The 21,679-nt window shown below is 45.3% G+C and overlaps 2 protein-coding genes across 3 annotated transcripts in view; both read left to right on the top strand.

Moving 5' to 3' along the window:
• The window catches only part of LOC120725887, a 35,905-nt gene extending 16,621 nt beyond the window's left edge, over positions 1-19,284 (top strand). Inside the window, exon 11 of one of the 2 annotated variants that reach the window (XM_040018962.1) lies at positions 18,605-19,284. The gene's annotated coding sequence lies outside the window, so the exon portion shown is untranslated. Of the gene's footprint in view, positions 1-18,599 lie in introns of both variants that reach the window. The other variant, XM_040018961.1, reaches the window with a different exon arrangement.
• LOC120725889 lies at positions 9,960-19,282 on the top strand. Its single transcript, XM_040018971.1, has 6 exons — positions 9,960-10,170; positions 15,277-15,318; positions 16,016-16,282; positions 16,357-16,590; positions 16,686-16,892; positions 18,555-19,282. Exons 1-6 carry the CDS (start codon positions 10,134-10,136, stop codon positions 18,581-18,583), a joined length of 816 nt encoding a protein of 271 aa, XP_039874905.1. The 5' UTR covers positions 9,960-10,133; the 3' UTR covers positions 18,584-19,282.
• Positions 19,285-21,679: the final 2,395 nt, after the last annotated feature.

A 21,679-nucleotide genomic window follows, 5' to 3' on the forward strand; every position in this document is an offset into this window, starting at 1 on the left:
TCTTTTCCTATGTTATAGTCGTGTGTCTTATTTTGAAAGAAATGTTTACGCGTTACCATAGCGACCACAGAGCATTTTAAGGGTGCAGACAGATGCAGCTATCCAACATTTTATTTTCCCTTATTTGATTTATGGACCTAACTGTATGAACTGGACTTGATTTGTCTTTATGTCTGCTCCTCTTCATCATTGCTGTGTTGCATTTCCATCATTCTGCTGCTGGATTCACTGCAGGCTTTAACAAACACTCCTTTGGGGTGGTCCAGGCCCAGCCACGTGTTTGTAAGCTGCTGTGCTCTTCACAAATAAAGCCTGAAGCAGCTCAGACTGTTAGAACCAGCACTGAGCCCTGTTACATTTATGCAGTGTTAGAGCAACGGCTGCAGCCTTCAGCCTTTAAACTAGCGATTAAAATGCTGACAGTAAACACATCAGTCCAGATGTTACCACAGTACTTTGTGATGCTGAGAGTTAAAACAACTGAGACAGGCTGATTAGGCTGATCATTCCTTTTATCACGGCCTCTGCTCTGACTGGAGATCACACTGATTTCAGTTCATTTAATATGTGAGTGCACACAGTCGTTCTCTACTGGACATAGATGATGACCAAGGACCAGGCTCACCTCATCCCAGCCTCTAACACAGTGTGCTGAGTCTGTGCTATGAATATGTTGCAGTGAGTACAATGTAAGTGTAACCCAGTGTTAATTTGGTTATCTGATATTGTGTGATATTCAGTATATATGTATATATCTATATTGGGTGTTATAAAATGTTCTTCAATGATTTTGAGTTTTTTTTTTTATTGCTATTGGTTTGCGGCTGCTTTACGACAGTCGACTGTAGTGGTACATCCTAGCGGGAGGGGCTATGAGCTCACGTGGCTTGTAGCTGTGCCAGAGAGCAAGCTTGGGTGAGCTAGCGGGGAATATCTCCTTATGCAGTAGCCTTAAAAAAGACTATTGTTCGTTCTCCTGCCAGACTGTCTTACTGCTGTGCTGTCTTACTGCTGTGCTGCCTTACTGCTGTGCTGCCTTACTGCTGTGCTGCCTTACTGCTGTGCTGTCTCGCTGGTGCCATTAAAGGACAAGTGGCTGCCATCCATTCATCCATCCGGACTTCGATTATTTGGACCGAAGTACTCACACACACGCCCGCACTCAGTGCCATACACTCTCTTTATTTTGCTGGCCAGCTAACATCATTGTTTTTTTTTCTTTTTGCATTCACAAAGACTGGCACAATGAAGTGCTTGGATACAAAGACATTTTGGTTATTGTCAAATAGACACTCTCTGATTACGGACTGAGGAGGTTGTGGTGTTACAACCCCAGGACTGAGAAAAAGGACTCTTGACATAATATATTCACTTGTCTCCTGGTTAGGAGAAGTGATTATTGATGGAAATATTTTTCTTCTTCTTGTCTTTATTTACGTTGTATCCCAGAGAAGTTTTAAGTTGTTCAGGTTGAAACATTTGCACTTAAAGTCTGTTAAGTTTCCTTTGATGTATCAGTGTCAAGCTGATGTTTAAGAGGGTATGTTAAGGACAGATGTGCTCCAGTCCATCAATCCTTTAAAGTGCTGGACACCGATGGTAAATTGCCATCAGACCCTAAATAAATTGTCCTCTGCTGTTATCCATATTGCTTCACTCATTCTTTGGTGAGTAGACGTATTGGTTACATAAGCATTCACTGCATTTACAGTACCTACACACAGTCACATGTGTGGTGAAGATACAGAGAATGAAATATAATTATAAATGAAATAACCATCCATCCATTCTCAGTGCTTCCATATTAATAAATGACACATGCTGGAAAACAGAACCTGAAATTGTTCAGTTCAGTACTTTTGTCTGTATGCACTGTGCTTATAAAGGCCCTGACTGCTGTGACACATACAGCAGTAGATATATACATGATGTGGAAATCATTTTCACAGAGACCAGAAAGTCATTAAATCACTGCTGACAGTTTGGTTGATGTTCGGTCGATGACAGCACCTGGTGTTGGATAGCTCCTGGAATGGCTAACTGAAGCTGGTCCTGATCCCAGGACCAGAGGGGACCGGCCCCATCCAACTACAGAAGAGCCCACTGAACAGTAAGAACAAGATCCGGGCTACCAACACCTACGCCCTGCCCGTGATCAGGTACCTGGCTGGCATAATAAGCTGGCCAAAGGAGGAGGTAGAAGCCACTGACATAAAGACAAGAAAGCTCCTTACCATGCATGGAGGGTTTCACCCCAAGTCCAGCACCCTGAGGCTGTACGCTAAGCGGAAGGAAGGGGGCCGGGGACTGGTGAGTGTCAGCACCACAGTCCAGGATGAGACAACGAACATCCAAGAATACATTGGGAAGATGGCCCCAACTGACCGAGTGCTCAGTGAATACCTCAGGCAACAGAAACCCAAGAAAGAGGAGGAAGAGGAGGCACCATCATGGAAGGACAGGCCCCTGCACGGTATGTACCACCGGCAGATAGAGGAGGTGGCTGATATCCAGAAATCCTACCAGTGGCTGGACAAAGCTGGACTGAAAGACAGCACAGAGGCACTAATCATGGCAGCACAAGAACAAGCTCTGAGTACAAGATCTATAGAGGCTGGGGTCTATCACACTGTGAAATGCACTATACACAGGTATACACACACACAGGTCTTTATCACCAGGTTCCACATTTATTTACAATTTTCCCCGGTTATGACTGAACACAGTCTGACAGCTGTCAGTCCCAGCTGATTTCCCTCTCTCTCCGCTCCTCTCCGTCTCACTATAAAAAGGAAAGGAAACCATTATCAGTCCAAATCGCCATCAGCTGTTCTCACCGGCATCTCCAGTTGAGCCCACTGCACCACTCCTCCCCTGCAGCCGCGCCCGGGACCACACCTCCGCCACACACACCAAGACTGTATTTATATCCAGGCTGACATGAACAGCCAGTAGTTCAGGGTTCAAATATTCAGGAAAGTGTGAGACCTTCCACACTGACAGAAGATGCTACACATGATTTTAAACTGTTGTTTGTTAAAGCCTCACAGATCTGAGAGCAGAGCTCAGTGGGTACACGAGCCTTTACAGGGAGTGCAGAATTATTAGGCAAATGAGTATTTTGTCCACATCATCCTCTTCATGCATGTTGTCTTACTCCAAGCTGTATAGGCTCGAAAGCCTACTACCAATTAAGCATATTAGGTGATGTGCATCTCTGTAATGAGAAGGGGTGTGGTCTAATGACATCAACACCCTATATCAGGTGTGCATAATTATTAGGCAACGTCCTTTCCTTTGGCAAAATGGGTCAAAAGAAGGACTTGACAGGCTCAGAAAAGTCAAAAATAGTGAGATATCTTGCAGAGGGATGCAGCAGTCTCAAAATTGCAAAGCTTCTGAAGCGTGATCATCAAACAATCAAGCGTTTCATTCAAAATAGTCAACAGGGTCGCAAGAAGCGTGTGGAAAAACCAAGGCGCAAAATAACTGCCCATGAACTGAGAAAAGTCAAGCGTGCAGCTGCCAAGATGCCACTTGCCACCAGTTTGGCCATATTTCAGAGCTGCAACATCACTGGAGTGCCCAAAAGCACAAGGTGTGCAATACTCAGAGACATGGCCAAGGTAAGAAAGGCTGAAAGACGACCACCACTGAACAAGACACACAAGCTGAAACGTCAAGACTGGGCCAAGAAACATCTCAAGACTGGTTTTTCTAAGGTTTTATGGACTGATGAAATGAGAGTGAGTCTTGATGGGCCAGATGGATGGGCCCGTGCTGGATTGGTAAAGGGCAGAGAGCTCCAGTCCGACTCAGATGCCAGCAAGGTGGAGGTGGAGTACTGGTTTGGGCTGGTATCATCAAAGATGAGCTTGTGGGGCCTTTTCGGGTTGAGGATGGAGTCAAGCTCAACTCCCAGTCCTACTGCCAGTTTCTGGAAGACACCTTCTTCAAGCAGTGGTACAGGAAGAAGTCTGCATCCTTCAAGAAAAACATGATTTTCATGCAGGACAATGCTCCATCACACGCGTCCAAGTACTCCACAGCGTGGCTGGCAAGAAAGGGTATAAAAGAAGAAAAACTAATGACATGACCTCCTTGTTCACCTGATCTGAACCCCATTGAGAACCTGTGGTCCATCATCAAATGTGAGATTTACAAGGAGGGAAAACAGTACACCTCTCTGAACAGTGTCTGGGAGGCTGTGGTTGCTGCTGCACGCAATGTTGATGGTGAACAGATCAAAACACTGACAGAATCCATGGATGGCAGGCTTTTGAGTGTCCTTGCAAAGAAAGGTGGCTATATTGGTCGCCCGTTTCGAGGTTAGCCAGGCGGCTAATGCTATCTACCGCCTGACTACCGAGGACAGTGACGTCATCAGCGAGAGCCCGGTGACCAGCATCGCGGAGCATGACATCCGAGCGGCACTGAGGAGAGTGAACACAAGGAAAGCGGCGGGGCCAGACGGCATCACCGGCCGTCTGCTGCGCTGCTGTGCTGACCAGCTAGCAGGTGTGTTCACTTACATCTTCAACGAGTCCCTGGCGAAGTCTGTGGTCCCCACATGCTTCAAAAGATCCACCATCATCCCTGTGCCCAAGAACAGCAAACCCTCATCCCTGAACGATTACCGGCCAGTTGCACTGACCTCGGTAGTAATGAAGGTGTTTGAGAGGCTGCTGAAGAACATCATCTCCTCCTCCATCCCAGACACCACAGATCCGCTGCAGTTCGCCTACAGATCCAACAGATCCACAGAGGATGCCATCGCCCACGTCCTACACACCACTCTCAGCCACGTGGACAAGAAACAGGGTAACTATGTGCGAATGCTGTTTGTTGATTACAGTTCAGCGTTTAACACAATAGTGCCCTGCAGACTGTTCACAAAGCTCAGGGATCTGGGACTTAACAGCCGTCTGTGTGCATGGGTGTTGGACTTCCTCACTGGCAGAACTCAGGTGGTGAGGGTGGGCAGGTGCTTCTCCAACAGCATCACCATCAACACAGGAGCACCACAGGGATGTGTCCTCTCGCCACTGCTCTACTCCCTCTACACTTCAGACTGTGTGGCCACCCATGGTTCCAACACCATTGTGAAGTTTGCTGACGACACAGTGGTGTTGGGTGCCATCTCCAACAACGATGAGACGGCCTACATGGATGAAGTGAAGAATCTGGCATCGTGGTGCCAGGACAACTACCTCCAGCTGAACGTCAGCAAGACCAAGGAGCTGGTGGTGGACTTCAGAAGGGGTCAGCACAGAGACTACAAGCCCATCATCATCAATGGAGCTCCAGTGGAGAGGGTGCAGTCCTTCAAGTATCTTGGTGTCCACATCTCCTCAGACCTGACATGGGCTGCCCACATTCAGGTCCAGACCAAAAAGGCTAGGCAGCGCCTGTATCACCTACGACAACTGAGGAAGTTCAGGGTCTCTCCAAAGATCCTCAGGATTTTCTATACAGGCGCTGTGGAGAGCATCCTCACACAGAACATGACATCGTGGTTCGGGAACAGCTGTGTGAAGGACCAAAAAGCTCTCCAGAGAGTGATCCGTACAGCAGAACGCTGCTGCAGGATTGCTCTCCCCCCCGCTTCAGGACACCTACACCAGGAGATGCCGGACTAGAGCAGCGCAGATACTGAAGGACCCGTCCCATCCTGGCAACAAACTGTTCCAACTTCTGCAATCTGGTAGAAGGTTCCGCATCTTCCGGGCAAGGACAGAGAGACTCAAGAGGAGCTTCTATCCCCAAGCCATCCGTGCCCTAAACACACACACCCGCCCTCTCACATCATCTATAATTGACTGAGACAGGACTCTCTTCCAGACACTCTAAACCAAGGCACAATGTACATTTCAAATTCCTTTAATTTTAAATATGTTTATATTGTCTATCCTGTAAAATAGTCAGATGTCTATTCATATTAATATACAGAATTCACCTGCTTGCTGCTACTACTGCACATTCACCCAGTGTATATACTATATGTATGTATATATATATATATATATAATGTTCTTCCTCTACACCCCCCCCCCAATTATTTTGCACATGTCGAGGAGCGTGTCAGGCTACATTTCACTGTGTGTTATACTTGTATAACTATGCATGTGACAAATAAAGAACCTTGAACCTTGAACCTTGATTTGTTTTTGTTTTGTTTTTGAATGTCAGAAATGTATATTTGTGAATGTGGAGATGTTATATTGGTTTCACTGGTAAAAATAAATAATTGAAATGGGTATATATTTGTTTTTTGTTAAGTTGCCTAATAATTATGCACAGTAATAGTCACCTGCACACACAGATATCCCCCTAAAATAGCTCAAACTAAAACAAACTAAAAACTACTTCCAAAAACATTCAGCTTTGATATTAATGAGTTTTTTGGGTTCATTGAGAACATGGTTGTTGTTCAATAATAAAATTATTCCTCAAAAATACAACTTGCCTAATAATTCTGCACTCCCTGTATACATGAAGTGTTTCAGGTTCATTTAAATCAGTGTTTCTGTTTCCAGCAGAGCAAACATGATCCAGCTGTTTCACATGGATCTGTGTGGATGCAGCAGCACCTGACTCTGTACATCAGGTGGGTCACATGACACCTGGACATTCACAGCATCGTCCTTCAACGGAGGGACCAAGTGTTTCTTTCTGCTTTAGAAAGCTGCTCTCTGTACAAAAACAGGAAGTCACATGCTCCTGCTCTGTGATTGGCTGCTTCTTATCTCAGCTTCCTGCAGAGGGTGGAGGTCTGCTACACACACCAACAGAAGTGTGACTTTCACTTCCTCTTTATTGGTGTTGTTCTTACAGCTCTCAGGCGATGCTGCAGCGCCCCCTGCTGACACAAACTCCTCCCTCTGTCTCAGAGGTCAGAGGTCAGCCTGCTGCTGAGGGTCTGCCTGTTCATGGACTTCCTGTCACAGACCCGGGTCTCAGGGTGGATGCTGGTTTCCGATTGGATGGTGCAGAAACCCAGCTTCCTCCAGCCGAGATAGAAAAATCAATATTCTAATGTTCATGTTAAAGCAGTGAGTCTGTGGATTCATCACTCTCTGTGGGTTGGAGGCTCCAACGATCGTCTCAGCTGTTCTCACCACCTGCTGGATCTGGACTGTCTGAGGCGTCTCCATCAGAAAGTCCAGGATCAGTGTGGAGGTGTTCAGGCCCTGCAGGAAGTCTATCAGCGTCAGCAGAACCCAGTGTGAGCAGCACTCTGTGAGAGTGGGAATGGAAAGCTGAACTGATCAGTGATTGGATCAAACAGTCTCTGAGTAAGAACTGACTCTGATTCTGTGATGCTTTAATAAAACAGTGAAACATTACAGAGCAGATACTTCAGTGTCACAGAGTCAGAGTCACAGAAACAGGATTGAAGTGATCCAGGAGTGTGAACTGTGGCTGATGAGAGAATGATTTGTTTATTATGGTTTATTCTGTGCTGCTGAGGTTAGCCTGAGAGTGCTAACAGCAGTCTGAGCTCAGCCACAGCCTTAGAGTGTAAGTATCAATAAGCTGTGATGGAAACAGGAGCAAATAGAATAAATACAAACATCACGCCTCCAAGACGAGTCTTCGCAGACACAGAGCTGATCTTATCTTCACTTCTGTGTATAATGTGGAAACAGCTCACTCACAGCTGAGGTGTCAAACTGTCCTTCAACACGTTTCTTATCTTTGGTGTCAATAAATTCATTGTTTGCACATTTTTATCTCTTCAACTCTGAGAAGTGACCACAGAGAAAAACAGGAACAAGACGTCGTACTGTCTTAAACTGAAAGGACGAAAATAACCTGCAGCTGTCACCTCGTTTAAACTGTCTTTGAACTGAAATCCAGCAATGTGGGGAGAGATGGCTGCATCCAGGGCAGGTGCCAGAAACTGCAGGAACCCAGCTGCAAATAAAATAAAAACACTATTGAGCTGACAACGTGGAAGTGTCTGCCTGTGGGCCAAGTATCACAGGCTAATTGGTCAAATCCATAATTCCTGTTTTCAGATTGAGAGAACAGACTGTGAGACTCTTCCAGGGTAAAAGGAGAAAGTAGATGAGACTAGACAAGGACGTGAGAGCAAAGCAGGAACGATCAGGCAGAGAGATGTAACTAAAGTTATATAATCAAGAGCACGACTGCACAAAGGCATCACAGCCTAGTGACTGTTTATGATCATTTAATACTCATCGCCTTCGTTAAGTTCTGGTCATTGGTTATGATTTGTAGTGTTTAGCTGTTTCTGTTACCTCCTGCCATCTCTACGTTCTTGTATTTCCTGTTTTACTTTGACAGTCTGTGTCCGTGTATTCTGTTGTTCTTCCTGCTGGCCTCCTCATGTCTGATTAGTCCCACCTGTTCCTCTCAGTGTGCTGCTTGTGTATATCTAGTGTGAGTTTCCCTCTGCTCCATTGTCACTGATCATCCTCTGTGTTTCATCTGCATGTCTCCTGTTCGTTGTCCCCAGAGTATCTCCCCCTGCGTTTCTTTTCCCGTGTTTCAGGTTTTTCTTGTTTAGTTTGTCCTGTTTATGTTTTGTTCATTTCCTTCCTGCCTTGTTTAGATTCACATTCAGCCAAATAAAGGCTCACCTTTGGTTAAACATTCACCTCAGCCCTGTGTGTCTGCATTTGGGTCCGCTCTCTCTCCCCATGGTCTGCCAGCTCAGACCGTGATCGAAGGCATCTGCAGAGGATAGTGACACATGCACAGAATCCTTGATATTCAGATTTCAGCCTCTGCCTTTGACCCAGAGGTGACAAAGTGTAAGGGAGAAATGTTTACTCGTTATCTCCGGCTTCTTCTTTAAACACTCCGACTGAGTCCAACCATGAACCTGATCACTGATCTACACACGGTCATGTTTCCACTGAGAGTCAAAGCTGATGTTTGCAGTGAAAAACGTCTCTAAGATCATTTGTCAGCCTTGTTGTGGAAGATTTAAAATAACCTGCAGACGCCTCGGTGAGCATGACTGAAGTGGGTTTAATGAACACACTGCAATGTGGAGGGAAACACTCCAAACACCAGGCTGATCTCTGGCTGCCGCCCTCACATATACCCACTCTCACACAAAACACATTTCACAGCACGTCATACGTCCCTACACCTTCAGTCCAGCTCATCCTCGACCTCCTCCCACTCTAAGGAAAGCTACAGCCACCAGTCACCTCCCTTGAACAGGATGTCTCTACAACAGGTCCACTGTGAAGGTGCAATAAACATGAGGCCCACTAGTGATAACATTCATGCTGGTGACAGGAGTGATCTGCTACCACACCCTCATCAGCTTCCTCTCTATCAGCCCTGCAGTATTTTTAGCCTCTGCATCACTTCTTCTTCTTCTTCCTGTGGTTTCCTGCTGATCTGAGGACAGCTGTCCTTATTTTAACTGTGAGTTTGGTCTCTGTGGGCTCTGCTGTAAAGGCTCGGTCGAGTGACAACAGCCACGTGGCTCCATCTAGCTGTTTATCATAGGAAAGTAAGAGTAATGTGTTTATGTCGCACTTTCACAGATAAAAATCACAATGAAACCAGAAATATAAATAAACTATGGAACAATGAAATAAAAACATAAAAAACTAATGAATAAAAATATAAAATAAATAAGATATAAAATATAAAATAAAAATAAAATATAAAACTAAGCAACATGAGCTGCTTTGATGTAAAGGACAAAGCAGAACATCTGAGCTGAGACCAGAATGCAACGCCTCAGGTAGCTTTGTGCGTTACAGCTGTCGATACAGGCTCAGTTCAGTCAACACTCAGTGTCAGTGTGGGAACCAGTGGCTGGTTCGGTGATTTGGCTCCGACGCTGTATTTAAAGAAATGACTCGGTTCACTTTCTGGGCTGCATGTGTGGTTACTTGGACAGGAGTACCTGTGTCCTGTTCTTACCTCCGCCTTGTTCTTTCTGTCTTGCTTCCATGTTTCCCTTGATAAATATACACATTTATATGTCTGTCTTCATCTTGATTCCAACACTGCAAAGAGCTTTTATTGTGAAGGGCCCAGGGAGGAGAAAGTCTTTATTTGTGTGCAGAGTAACGGATCTGTTTCTGAGAGCGGTCGGTGAGTTCAGCTGACAGTGAGGCTCAACGGGACTGCTGCAGAGGATGAAGAGGATGATGAAGATCGTGCTCCTCTTAATCGGTAAGAAACACACACAGACACACACACAGAGATGGGTGTGGCTTCATACAGAGTAAGTAGCGGGTGAGTCAAACGTCCTCTGCTGTTAAAAGCGCTCACGTTCATTATTCTGTCGTCGAGCTCGTTCATGTGAAGCTCGTTCATGTGAAGCTCGTTCATGTGAAGCTCGTTCATGTGAAGCTCGTCCCCGAGGCCTCCATGCAGGGCGGGGCCCGCACTTTCAGTGTACACTGTGTATTAGGACACTCTGTCTAACATGTACGTAATAAATACACTACACATAGAGTTAGAGCTCACAGCACAAGCATACTGCCAACCTATCATGACTGTGTTGTACATACACATGTATAGTGGTTTTTTAAATTAGTGAAAACATCAAGAAGTCAGCAGCAAAAGGAGAACACACCACGGCCCACGCTTAAACAAGGAAGGTTTATTATTTATTATTGAAATAGATGCAACATCCCCCAAAAACAATCTCACACTGCAGCTACAGGAAGTTCCCACTGAGCCTCTTTAGATTAAACCAAAAACCCCAGGAGGGGGCGGAGCCTCATACACAAACAGGAAGTAGAAACAATAGCCAGCCCTCCCCCTGACACACAGCCAGGGGTGCGGTCAGCTCAGTGCTGTAACTCCAGCTTTAACACTGACGGAGCTGAGACCTCCACCCATATCGCACACACATGTCAGACACCACGCTGGAGTTCACTGAGCTCCTGAGACTCATCCCTCCACACGTGTGACCAGCTGCTGGTTGTGTACACCTGTGAGCACGGAGGTGTGTTTGTCTGGACTTCACTAATGTAGACCCTCATCTTAAACACTTAGTCTTTGTGTGCTTGTAAATCAACTCTCGTCTAGTGTTTTAGTCAAATCCACCCGAGTAGCTACGACAGAGCGATCCAGCCAAGAAATGGACTCTCTGCACTCGACTGAATGTGTCTCATCCTCGTTCTTCCCAAGGAAACTGAGCTTGGAAGACATGACTGTGTCCCCCACCAGAGCAGGGTGCCATCACCAACAGCTGGGGGAATTTAAATGTATGAAAATCAAGCAAACTTGCTTTATTGGTGGAAGTGCTGTGAGGATGAGCATTAATCTGTTAATATTTATCACAATAAAAGCTTTTTAGGCTCAGCTATGAATGTAGTCTTTCACACTAAATGAATGATTAGGCAGCATTTTTATCTTTATATTGTTTTAGTGTACACTGAGGACTGTGGGAACATTGCAGTTTCATGTTCAAGTTTGATTTTTCCGATGTCGCAGATGTGTGTAAATATAGCTGACCAATCAACACGGTGGAGCATTTGATGGTTGTTCTCACAGAACGGCTCTCTGACATCAACTCCATTTTAGTTTTTTCCAACAGTGTGTTCAGAGAGGATGCATTTTCACCAAAACGCAGCAAATTCAGTGCATATAGAGATTATACAGCAAATCTGGAATACTTCTCACATTTGAGATTTTGACATTTTAAACAGCTTAATGCAAAATGTGCCCAGTTAACTCCTCATCCAGAGAGTCCGGATGCTAATGTAAAACTTCCACGAGCCCTTAAATCCCCTCTATGAGCTTGTTGCATTGAGCGAGGCTGTGACTGAGAGGGAGGTTTTCCTGGCCTATGCTGGTGGCAACAGAGCGCACACAAGCAGCACAGGATTCAGTCCAAACCATTTATTGTTTGGTCATTCTGTGTGTGGTCAACAGGTTGTCTTGGAGGATGACCGGGGGGGTCGTCACCACCAACCTTATTGATTATGTCTGAGTTTAAAAGAAGGTTGTATGAAAAAGGCAAAAGTAAATCTGGAAAGACCCCAAGGGAAGATGAAACAACGGTCTGACAGTAAATCTAAACATCACGGTGACCCCCTCCTCAGATGCTCTAGTTAGGCTTGTCCTTGTGTGCTGGTGGAAAATGAAACATGCTGGTCAGTATTCTCTTTGTCTGCATGGTTACTTCCTGTTCCATTTGCCTGAACTGAATTTGTCCATTTAGCACCTTCGGCTTGGAACAAACTGCAGAGCGACTGGTGAATGGCCTGCATTTGTAGCGCTTTTCTAGTCCCTAAGGACCCCAAAGCGCTTCACACTACATTCAGTCATTCACACACTGGTGATGGCAGCTACATTGTAGCCACAGCTGCCCTGGGGCGCACTGACAGAGGCTGCCGGACACTGGCGCCACCGGGCCCTCTGACCACCACCAGTAGGCAAACATGGGGTTAGTATCTTGCCCAAGGATATTTGGCAGCCAGGAGGCAGCCTGGGATCGAACCACCGACCTTCTGATTGGTGGCTGACCTGCTCTGCCGCCTGAGCTACAGCCACCCCAGTGGCACCATAAAATGACAGAATTCATCTCATTAAGTACTTTTACATCTAAACTAAGAACCGTTGAGGCCAAGTCCATGACATGCAACTATTTCATTTAGATTGACTGTCGTTTTAACTGAATTTTTAAATTGAATTGAACTTTACCATATTTTATTGTATTTTTTAGTTATCATGTATTTTTGCGTGTTCTTGCTGCCTCTGTTTAATTGTGTGTGTTTTGTCTCTGTGAGACACTTGCTGCTGCCTATCTTGGTCTCCCTTGAAAAAGACGTTTTTAATCTCTATGGGATCTTCCTGGTTAAATAAAGGTTAATAACACTAATAATACATTTGAAGAAAAACTGAGCAGACATTTCAGCCATGCACAGATTTTAGGAAAATAACTTCATAAATCCTGGTTGATTCTTTTTGCCTTATACAGACGACTGCGTGGACAAAGTGGGCTCGAGTTGCTCTGTTGCTCACACACTCTGCTGTACTCACATTTCTTTGCCTTTGGCCTAAGAAATGAATGGTATAGTGGCAGGACTACAGGGCTGTGCTGCTCACCTTGATGTTGTAATTTACAGCAACACTTGAAGACCATGCAGAGTGAATCAGAGCTGTGTCCAGCTCTGACGTGGGATGCTTCACTGTGAGAAGTGCATGAAATGCAAATGCCAGTCAGTCCATGATCAGGGTGAGGTTGGGAATATCAGCCCTGTGTGCTCTTGATCATTTCCATCTCTACAACAGACCTGATGCAGTTCTTGGGCCTGCTGGGTTTCTATCTGCACCTCTCACACATCTGCTCAGCTCTGCGATTAACTTCGACCTGAGGAAGCGACTTCTTCTGCTCCTCATGTGGGTGAGCCCTTCCAGCTGCAGGTGCATGCTGGGGCTGTTTCTTTGTAGACTGGTGATGATGGAGTCGTTCATTCAATCATTCTGATGTTTCCTTGGGACATTAATCATATATCATTTATACTGCTCATTGGTTAAGGAAGAAGTGCCAGCTTTAATATGGGCTGTGCAGCATTTTGAGGTGTACAGTCATCAAAGGCTGGAGTGTGACAAACACACACAAAGTGATCCGTGGCCTGGAGATCAATGGCAGTCTGTTTTCTTTTCTATATGAAGCCGGGTCACATTCTCAGTAAGAGAGCTGACCAGGTCCCTCGGTGACGTGTTTTCATCACTGAGTGTTTCCACCTGCTGCTGGCTGAACTCCCAAAGGGCTTTACAGTCATGGTGTAAAATCTCCTCCACAGCCTCACACTGAAGCTGGACAGTCACTTATAGATTGTGTTTGCCAGCTGACGATGTTGTACTAGGAGAGTCTACTGGGCGATTTCTTCTGGAGGGTGGCGTCTAGTTCTTGGACGGGTCTTTCTTCATAACTATCTCTCTGAAGCAGCAGTTGTTGGAGAGTATTCAAATTCTCCCAGCTGTGCTCCGAGGCGTTGGCTGATTAAGCACATGTGGTTAGTTATTCGTTAATGGTTTTGCTTAAAAAACTTGTTTACAGTTTTTTACAGACACTAGGACACATGTCTCAATACTTAGGTCACGTTTGCAAAACTCCTCACACAGTGAGCACAACAGAAGTCTATGTGGGCTAAACTGAGGACCAGTTATCATTGTTTTGGCACAAAATGCATTCAATGACTACATCTCTCAAATTTCATGAATTATCTTCTCACTCAGACACAACAACTGCCAAAAATCTTTGTGCGTACAGGACATTTTGCATGTGCTTACATACTGTTTTCAAAACTGTTAAACTTATGGCCAAAACAATAACACAATGCAAAACTTAAAAAGACAGCAAAATGCAACAGCAATATTTTATTGGAACATATTTTAAATCTAAAAATGCAGTTTAACCAGCCACAGCTGATTCTCATTGTAGATGAACATCTACACAGGTGTTACTCCTTCAATTTTTCAACTCCTTCAATTCTGGCAGCCAGAAGATTCTTTCCTAGGTGTGTTGTAGATGACATAAGATGTGATGTGGATGAGAACCTGTGGCCAAATGGAGGAGACCGAGTAGATTAGCATTACTATTGTATGTGTATCAGTGGATGGTGTGTATACAGATTCTTGTATTTTGGGATTACTTAGTGCAAAAAAATAAAAATACATAAACAAATATTAACGAATTCTGCATGATGTCTGATTCATTCCAGTAACATATATTGAAATTATAAACAGAGATGTGTCCTTGTTTTACACAAGAAAACACTGTAATGCTACATGTTGTTAGTGTTTTTTAGGTCATTGTTTTGTGGGTGACAAAGTGTGTTTGTCGGCTGTCAACCTTTGCTAGTGTTCTGGAAGAATGAGTTTATTTGAGACCTGAATGAAGTGTTTTGGTAGTTGTAGTGCATTTTGAATGTGAAATGAACTGCTGTGCCAAGCTGACGGTCAGTTAGGAGGGTTGTGTGAAGAGTTTTGCAAAAGTGACCTAAGTATTGAGAAATGTGTCCTAGCGTCTGTAAAAAACTTGTTTAATTCTGAGCTACAGTTCTCCTCTGAGACTCCTCTCAGGCGTTGTGATACTGTATCACAACGCCTGCAGCATTTCCTCTCTCTGCGTCTCTCTGCTCACACTCTGCTCCCTCCTACCTGTTCTAACTGTCATTAAGTTTTGTAATGACTGCAGTTACTGTTTGGTCACACAGAGAAAGAAGCTCCTCACCTGTGCAGGTACACAAGGTGGTGGAGGAGCCTCTGACCTTCAGTGACCTCTGACCTTCAGTGACCTCTGACCTCCTGTTGCAGGTGTGTGTGTGCTGCTGCTGTCTGCACCGACTGTTTCTGCAGGTGAGGAGATGAAGTGAAAACAATCAGTGAGACTCCAACAAGAACACAAATACACTTACTGTGTGTGTGTGTGTGTGTGTGTGTGTGTGTGTGTGTGTGTGTGTGTGTGTGTGTGTGTGTGTGTGTGTCTGACAGTTCAACACTTACCTTTGTTCAAGTGATTCATTGGACTTGAAGAGCTTGAATTACAATAAATAAGCTTCTTCACATTCTAACTGTACATTTCTCTACAGTCAGACCTGATGAACCATTTCCTCAAACATTTGTAAATTAAAACTCTTGAAATGAATGTGTGATTAGCACAGACCGTTGTGTGTGCACACTCTGCTGGTGCCGCTCTTCATCACCAGTTTGCATGTTAGTCCTCCAAGTTCCATCTGAGCTTTACAGAAAACACACTCAGCTTTTGCTTTTGTTCCTCTGAAAGCCAAAGATCACAGCTGAGATAAGGGAGATTTTTCCACGTTAAAGCGCTTCCATTAGTGATGCTGCTGATCCACACATCAAATCATCTCTAAGATCTGAATGTTGAAGACAAACACAAATATCTGTTTATTATGAGGCTAGAAGCTTGATGTAGACATAACAGTGTATAACATGTCAGCAGCATTTAACAGCCCTGCACACCAGCACTCTGCTTATATTAGACTTTAATCAACACATAGTTATGATTTCATCACCTCTGTGTGTCCTCCAGTGTCTCTGTCTGTCTGTCCAAACCTTCAGCAGGTCTTCAGAGGATCTTTAGTGTCTCTGAGTTGTGTTGATGATGGACAGACAGCTGATGGATGGACAGTGAAGAGGACCAGAGGAGGACCCACTGAGGACTGTGGAGGCTTTGGAAGGCTTCTTGGTTCCTTCTCTGTTGTGGATCTTTCTGCTCCCAGTGAAACCTTCTGGTGTGAGGACTCCTCTGGACAGCAGAGTGACAACGTCTACTTCAGTGTCCAATCAGACACTGCAGGTGAGATGTTCCAGCTGTGTCTCTGTCTCTGTGTGACTCTGCTCTCATTAACTCTGTTTGTCTCTGATGGTCAGATAAAGCTGTCATCCTGGAGATCCCCGCACTTCCTGTGAGGACAGGAAGTGATGTCATTCTGCGCTGCAGACACAGGAATGGTGCCACAGTCAGAGCTTATTTCTTCACCAAAGGAAGTTCTGTTGGTCATAAACCAGAGCACAACATCACTAACATCATGCAGGCTGATGAAGGTCTCTACTGTTCTACTGATCAGGGTGGAAAGTCTCCTCAGAGCTCTCTGAGGGTCAGAGGTCAGAACACTGACATCACTTCCTGTTTAAAAAATGATGTAACATTGTGACCTGATAATAAACTGACTGAACCATCTTCATCATCTCTCCTGCAGATCCTCCTACCATCATCCATCCTCCTCCTCCAAGCACCTCCACAAACTTTGCTCCTCCTCTTACCTGTCCTCCCTCCCCTCCTCTCCCAGCATCCACCTGTCCTCCTCCTCCCTCTCTCCTGGTCCCAGTCGTAGCAGGTCTGGTCTCTGGGCTTCTCCTGGTTCTGGTTCTGGGTTTGGTTTTGTTCCTCTGCTGGAAACTCAAAGGTAGCTCTCACTCACCTGATGTGAGCAGGTGTAATCTGATTACTGTACTAACCGTCTGAGCCTAAGTAAATGAACTTACTGCGTCACCTCGGTCAGTAATGGTCCAAACATGTGTGTGTTTGAGTGATGCTGGTCAGTTTCAGTTTTACCTTTCAAAATAAAATGTGTTTGGCTTTGACACATGAAGCTGCCACAGAACCAGAGTGCACCGAGCTCACAGCTCCGGGGTTCCAGTTTAACTGGTTTTCACGTTAACCGGTTAGATTTGTGTGCTCCAGATGTTGCATCTGCATCATTTTCACCGAACGGTCGTCTCGTTCCACCTGCTCTCGTGTCCTTGTGTTTCTCTAACATAAACATTTTCCTCAGGACACCAGCGATCAGCTCGACAGGCCCTCAGTTTACCTGCATACATGCTGCTCACCTGTCAGCTGTTTGACACCTGCTGCTGATTCAGCAAACACGCCCACGTTACCTGGTGATAGTCACAGGTAACAGGTGGCAGCTGCAGCTGGATATAACGCAATGACGGCGCAATGTTGTGCACGAGATAAGTAAATATAGCTTCCTGAGCTCAGAGCTGCTGCAGCTTGTGTTTCCCTCAGAGTGGCTGACCTGGGTTACAGATGACGGCTGGAAACAGAAAACTACAGAGCACTTTATCAGCGGCTGATATCACAGCTTTGAAACCTCAGCTGAGCTCAGCTCTCAGTGGTTAAACACTGGACTGCATTCACTCAGGCTCTGTCTGTCGGTCACGTTTACGTTGCTGGTTTATTTACAACTGAGCAGATGGGTTTGGCTCAGATTAAAGTTACGTCTCATAACTGCATCGTTTTACTAAGTTTAACGTCTCACGTGTTAGACTGAACCATTCGCTTTTCTTATCTGCTGGTCATATGTGCTGGATTTTTTTTACTGTGAATTAAAACTAACATTAAAAATCCTTTTTACACAAGGAGGAAGGACAGAGCATTTTTATATTACAGTATAATTACAGTGGTCCAGCCTGGAAGTAATAAATGCATGAACTAGTTTTTCAGCGTCACTCTGAGACAGGATATTTCTAACTTTAGAGATGTTGCACAAATGGAAGAAAGCAGTCTTACATATTTGTTTAATATGTGCGTTGAAGGACATGTCCTGGTCAAAAATGACTCCAAGGTTCCTCACAGCGTTACTGGAGGCCAAGGTAATGCCATCCAGAGTAAGAATCTGCTTAGATACCATATTTCTAAGATTTTCAGGGCCGAGTACAATAACCTCAGTTTTATCTGAATTAAGAAGCAGAAAGTTAGCGGCCATCCAGGTCTTTATGTCTTTAAGACATTCCTGCAGTTTAACTCATTGGTGTGTGTTATCTGGCTTCATGGACAGATAGAGCTGGGTGTCATCCAGCTCTTTGTGTCTTTAAGACGTTGTATTACATCCTCAAGTCCTCTCCCTCCCTCCTTCTCTTTCATCCAGTTTCTAAAACATTTTTTAATGTGAGGTTACAGGATGAGACAGCGTTGTTTATACTGATATGGTTGGTTGTGTTAAGATTGTTGGGGTGGAGGTGTCCGTTCACCTTCAGCTGCTCCGCCCCTCTCCCTGTCACCGTCTGCAGACAGACACATCGTCCTGTGGACACATGAGCTGCTCTGTCCTCTGTGTCCTCAGGAACAGCAGCCATGAAGAGGAGGGTCTGACTGCTGAAGAAACAGTCTGAGGAGGAGGAGCTGGTGATGAAGAGCAGCCTGTGTATATACAGTATCTGTTGTTATTCAGCCCTGAGGAAGATGAAGATGCAGCTTTGCTTTGGCCTTCCTCTGCTAACAGCTAACAGCTAACTAACCTCAGCCAGATGTTCTGCAGCTGTTTGTCTAACTTTACAAGTTTATAATGATGATGAGCGTGTTTCTGCTGTTCTGATGATCTCCACAGAGCGTCCTGACTCTGTGTCACATGTGAGCTTCATGTGGGTCAAAGGTCAAAGCTGCTGACTGTCAGGAAGCTTCAAACATCATGAAACACCCCCTCTGACCTCAGAGCTCCCTGAGGCCACACCCACACTTCCTGTCAGCTGCCTCCATCAGTGTCATATGTATCCATATAATCCCCCTGAGGTCACTGATGTTGGTGCTGTATGAACCAGGTTTTACATATTAACATGACGTCTCGTGTCTCTGTCACACATACAGTACTTAATCATTTTCTCACACAGTTGTTCACATTTGTGTTGTGGGTTTGTTGTTACAGGTTACACAGCAGCTTGTTTCTTGTGTTTCTGCCCAGTTTGACCCATTTAGCAGACGTCAGCCTGTTTAAGGCTCTGATCTCTATCCTGTGTGACTTACAGCAGGTATGACATGGTCTGATTTTCTCACCCAATAAAGGAATATTTCATATATCAGTCGACTCTTCATTCTATCAGACACAGTTATGTTCACTGCTGTAATAGCTAATAATGATTAATATGATAACTATCATATTGGCCATATTATATTTACATTACCACAGTGAGATGACTTTAGTCTCATGAACAACATCAGCTGATTGTTATTTACTAACTAATCTTAAACGACTGTTCAGCACAGACATGAAGCCCAACGATCACGTTTACAGTCTCGTGGTGAAAAAAGGCCCTAGAGCTGAAACTAAGGAGGAGGAGTACAGATGCATAGAAATACTGCAGGGCTGAGGAAGAGGAAGCTGTTAAAGACGTTACACAGAGTGAAACATCTGTGAGCAGAGATCAGCTTCATGGGTGGAGACACTCTGAGGTCTCTGAGCTCGTGGGTGGAGATCACACGTCTGCTAACTGACAGTTTGACTTTGTTATAGGAGGACTGCTGTGTGTGTGTGTGTGTGTGTCTCTATGTGTGTGTGTGCGTGTGTGTCTGTGTGTGTGTGTGTGTGTGTGTGTGTGTGTGTGTGTCTGTGTGTGTGTCTGTGTGTGTGTGTCTGTGTGTGTGTGTGTGTGTGTGTGTGTGTCTGTGTGTGTGTGTCTGTGTGTGTGTGTGTCTGTGTGTGTGTGTCTGTGTGTGTCTGTGTCTGTGTGTCTGTGTGTGTGTGTGTGTGTGTGTGTGTGTGTGTGTGTGTGTGTGTGTGTGTGTGTGCGTGCGTGTGTGTGTGATTGAGTTAGAGGACCATTATTGTGTAAACGGACAAATACAGTTTGACTCCACCATGAAGCTGCTGATGAAACCTCCACCTTAGTTAAAGTGGGTGAAAGGTCACAGATAGAGACAGGGTGGGGCTGACTGTCAGTGATGTGGGTGGAGATAAAGCGAGCAGACCAGAGGCGTCCTCGCTGAGTCTCCTGTGAGACGAGCAGTTCAAGGATTCCAGATGTTCACCACTGGAAACTCCATCAGAGGCAAATCATTCAGCCCTGAGTCAACACTGTGTAGAAGCAGCTTTAGCTGCAGCTCCAGCTGCCAGTGTTTCAGGGTCTGTCTCCACCAGCTGTGCACAGCTACAGACTGAAATCTTTGCCCATTCTGGGCCTGAATAATTACACACACCCCACTTTGTGGTTATTTATGTGTAAAACATGTTTGGAGTCATGTATTTTTGTTCCACTTCTCACGTGTGCACCACTTTGTGTTGGTCTTTCACCTGGAATTCCACTAAAACTGATTCATGTTTGTGTAATGTGACAAAATGTGGGAAAGTCCAAGGGGGCCTATCACAGCTGGCAGGTCTGTATTTATATCCAGGCTGACATGGAGTTCAGGGTTCAACACTCAGGAAAGTGTGAGACCTTCCACACTGACAGAAGATGCTGCACATGATTAAACTGTTGTTTGTTAAAGCCTCACAGATCTGAGAGCAGAGCTCAGTGGGTACACGAGCCTTTATACATGAAGCGTTTCAGGTTCATTTAAATCAGTGTTTCTGTTTCCAGCAGAGCAAACATGATCCAGCTGTTTCACATGGATCTGTGTGGATGCAGCAGCACCTGACTCTGCACATCAGGTGGGTCACATGACACCTGGACATTCACAGCATCGTCCCTCAACGGAGGGACCAAGTGTTTCTTTCTGCTTTAGAAAGCTGCTCTCTGTCCAGGAGCTGTTGTCACAGTACAAAAACAGGAAGTCACAGCTCTCTGCTCTGTGATTGGCTGCTTCTTATCTCAGCTTCCTGAGGAGGGTGGAGGTCTGCTACACACACCAACAGAAGTGTGACTTTCACTTCCTGTTTATTGGTGTTGTTGTTAAAGCTCTCAGGCGATGCTGCAGCGCCCCCTGGTGACACAAACTCCTCCCTCTGTCTCAGAGGTCAGACGTCAGCCTGCTGCTGAGGGTCCGCCTGTTTATGGACTTCCTGTCACAGACCCGGGTCTCAGCGTCAACGCTGGTTTCTGATTGGACGGTGTGGAAACCCCGCTTCCTCCAGCCGAGTGATGTGTGGATTCATCACTCTCCGTGGATCAGTGTAAGTCTGTGTGTGGGTCAGCTGCAGGACTTGTTTGACCTTTGACCCTGGCAGACAGAGCTGGTTACTGCTGTGTGACTCCTGCCGTCGCTCCACTTTAAACTTCACTTAAAATAAGTCCTGGCATGGCCCCGCCCCCTCTGACCTGCTGCTATGCTGATCGCTGCACTGCCAGTGTTTAACCACACCTCTTCTGACTGACCTTTGACCTCTGGCATGTCGATTTGATCCTTATTTAATGACGTCTTTTATTTAGTGTTTTGTGTATTTACATGTGATGCTGTTCCTGTGTTCAGCCTCAGCTGATATCCACAGACGCTCCCATTGGCTGGATTTAAAAACACAACAACAACAAAGTCTGT

This window comes from Simochromis diagramma, unplaced genomic scaffold (genome assembly GCF_900408965.1).
Source record: "Simochromis diagramma unplaced genomic scaffold, fSimDia1.1 OVJJ01000748.1, whole genome shotgun sequence".
NCBI classification, from domain to species: domain Eukaryota; kingdom Metazoa; phylum Chordata; class Actinopteri; order Cichliformes; family Cichlidae; genus Simochromis; species Simochromis diagramma.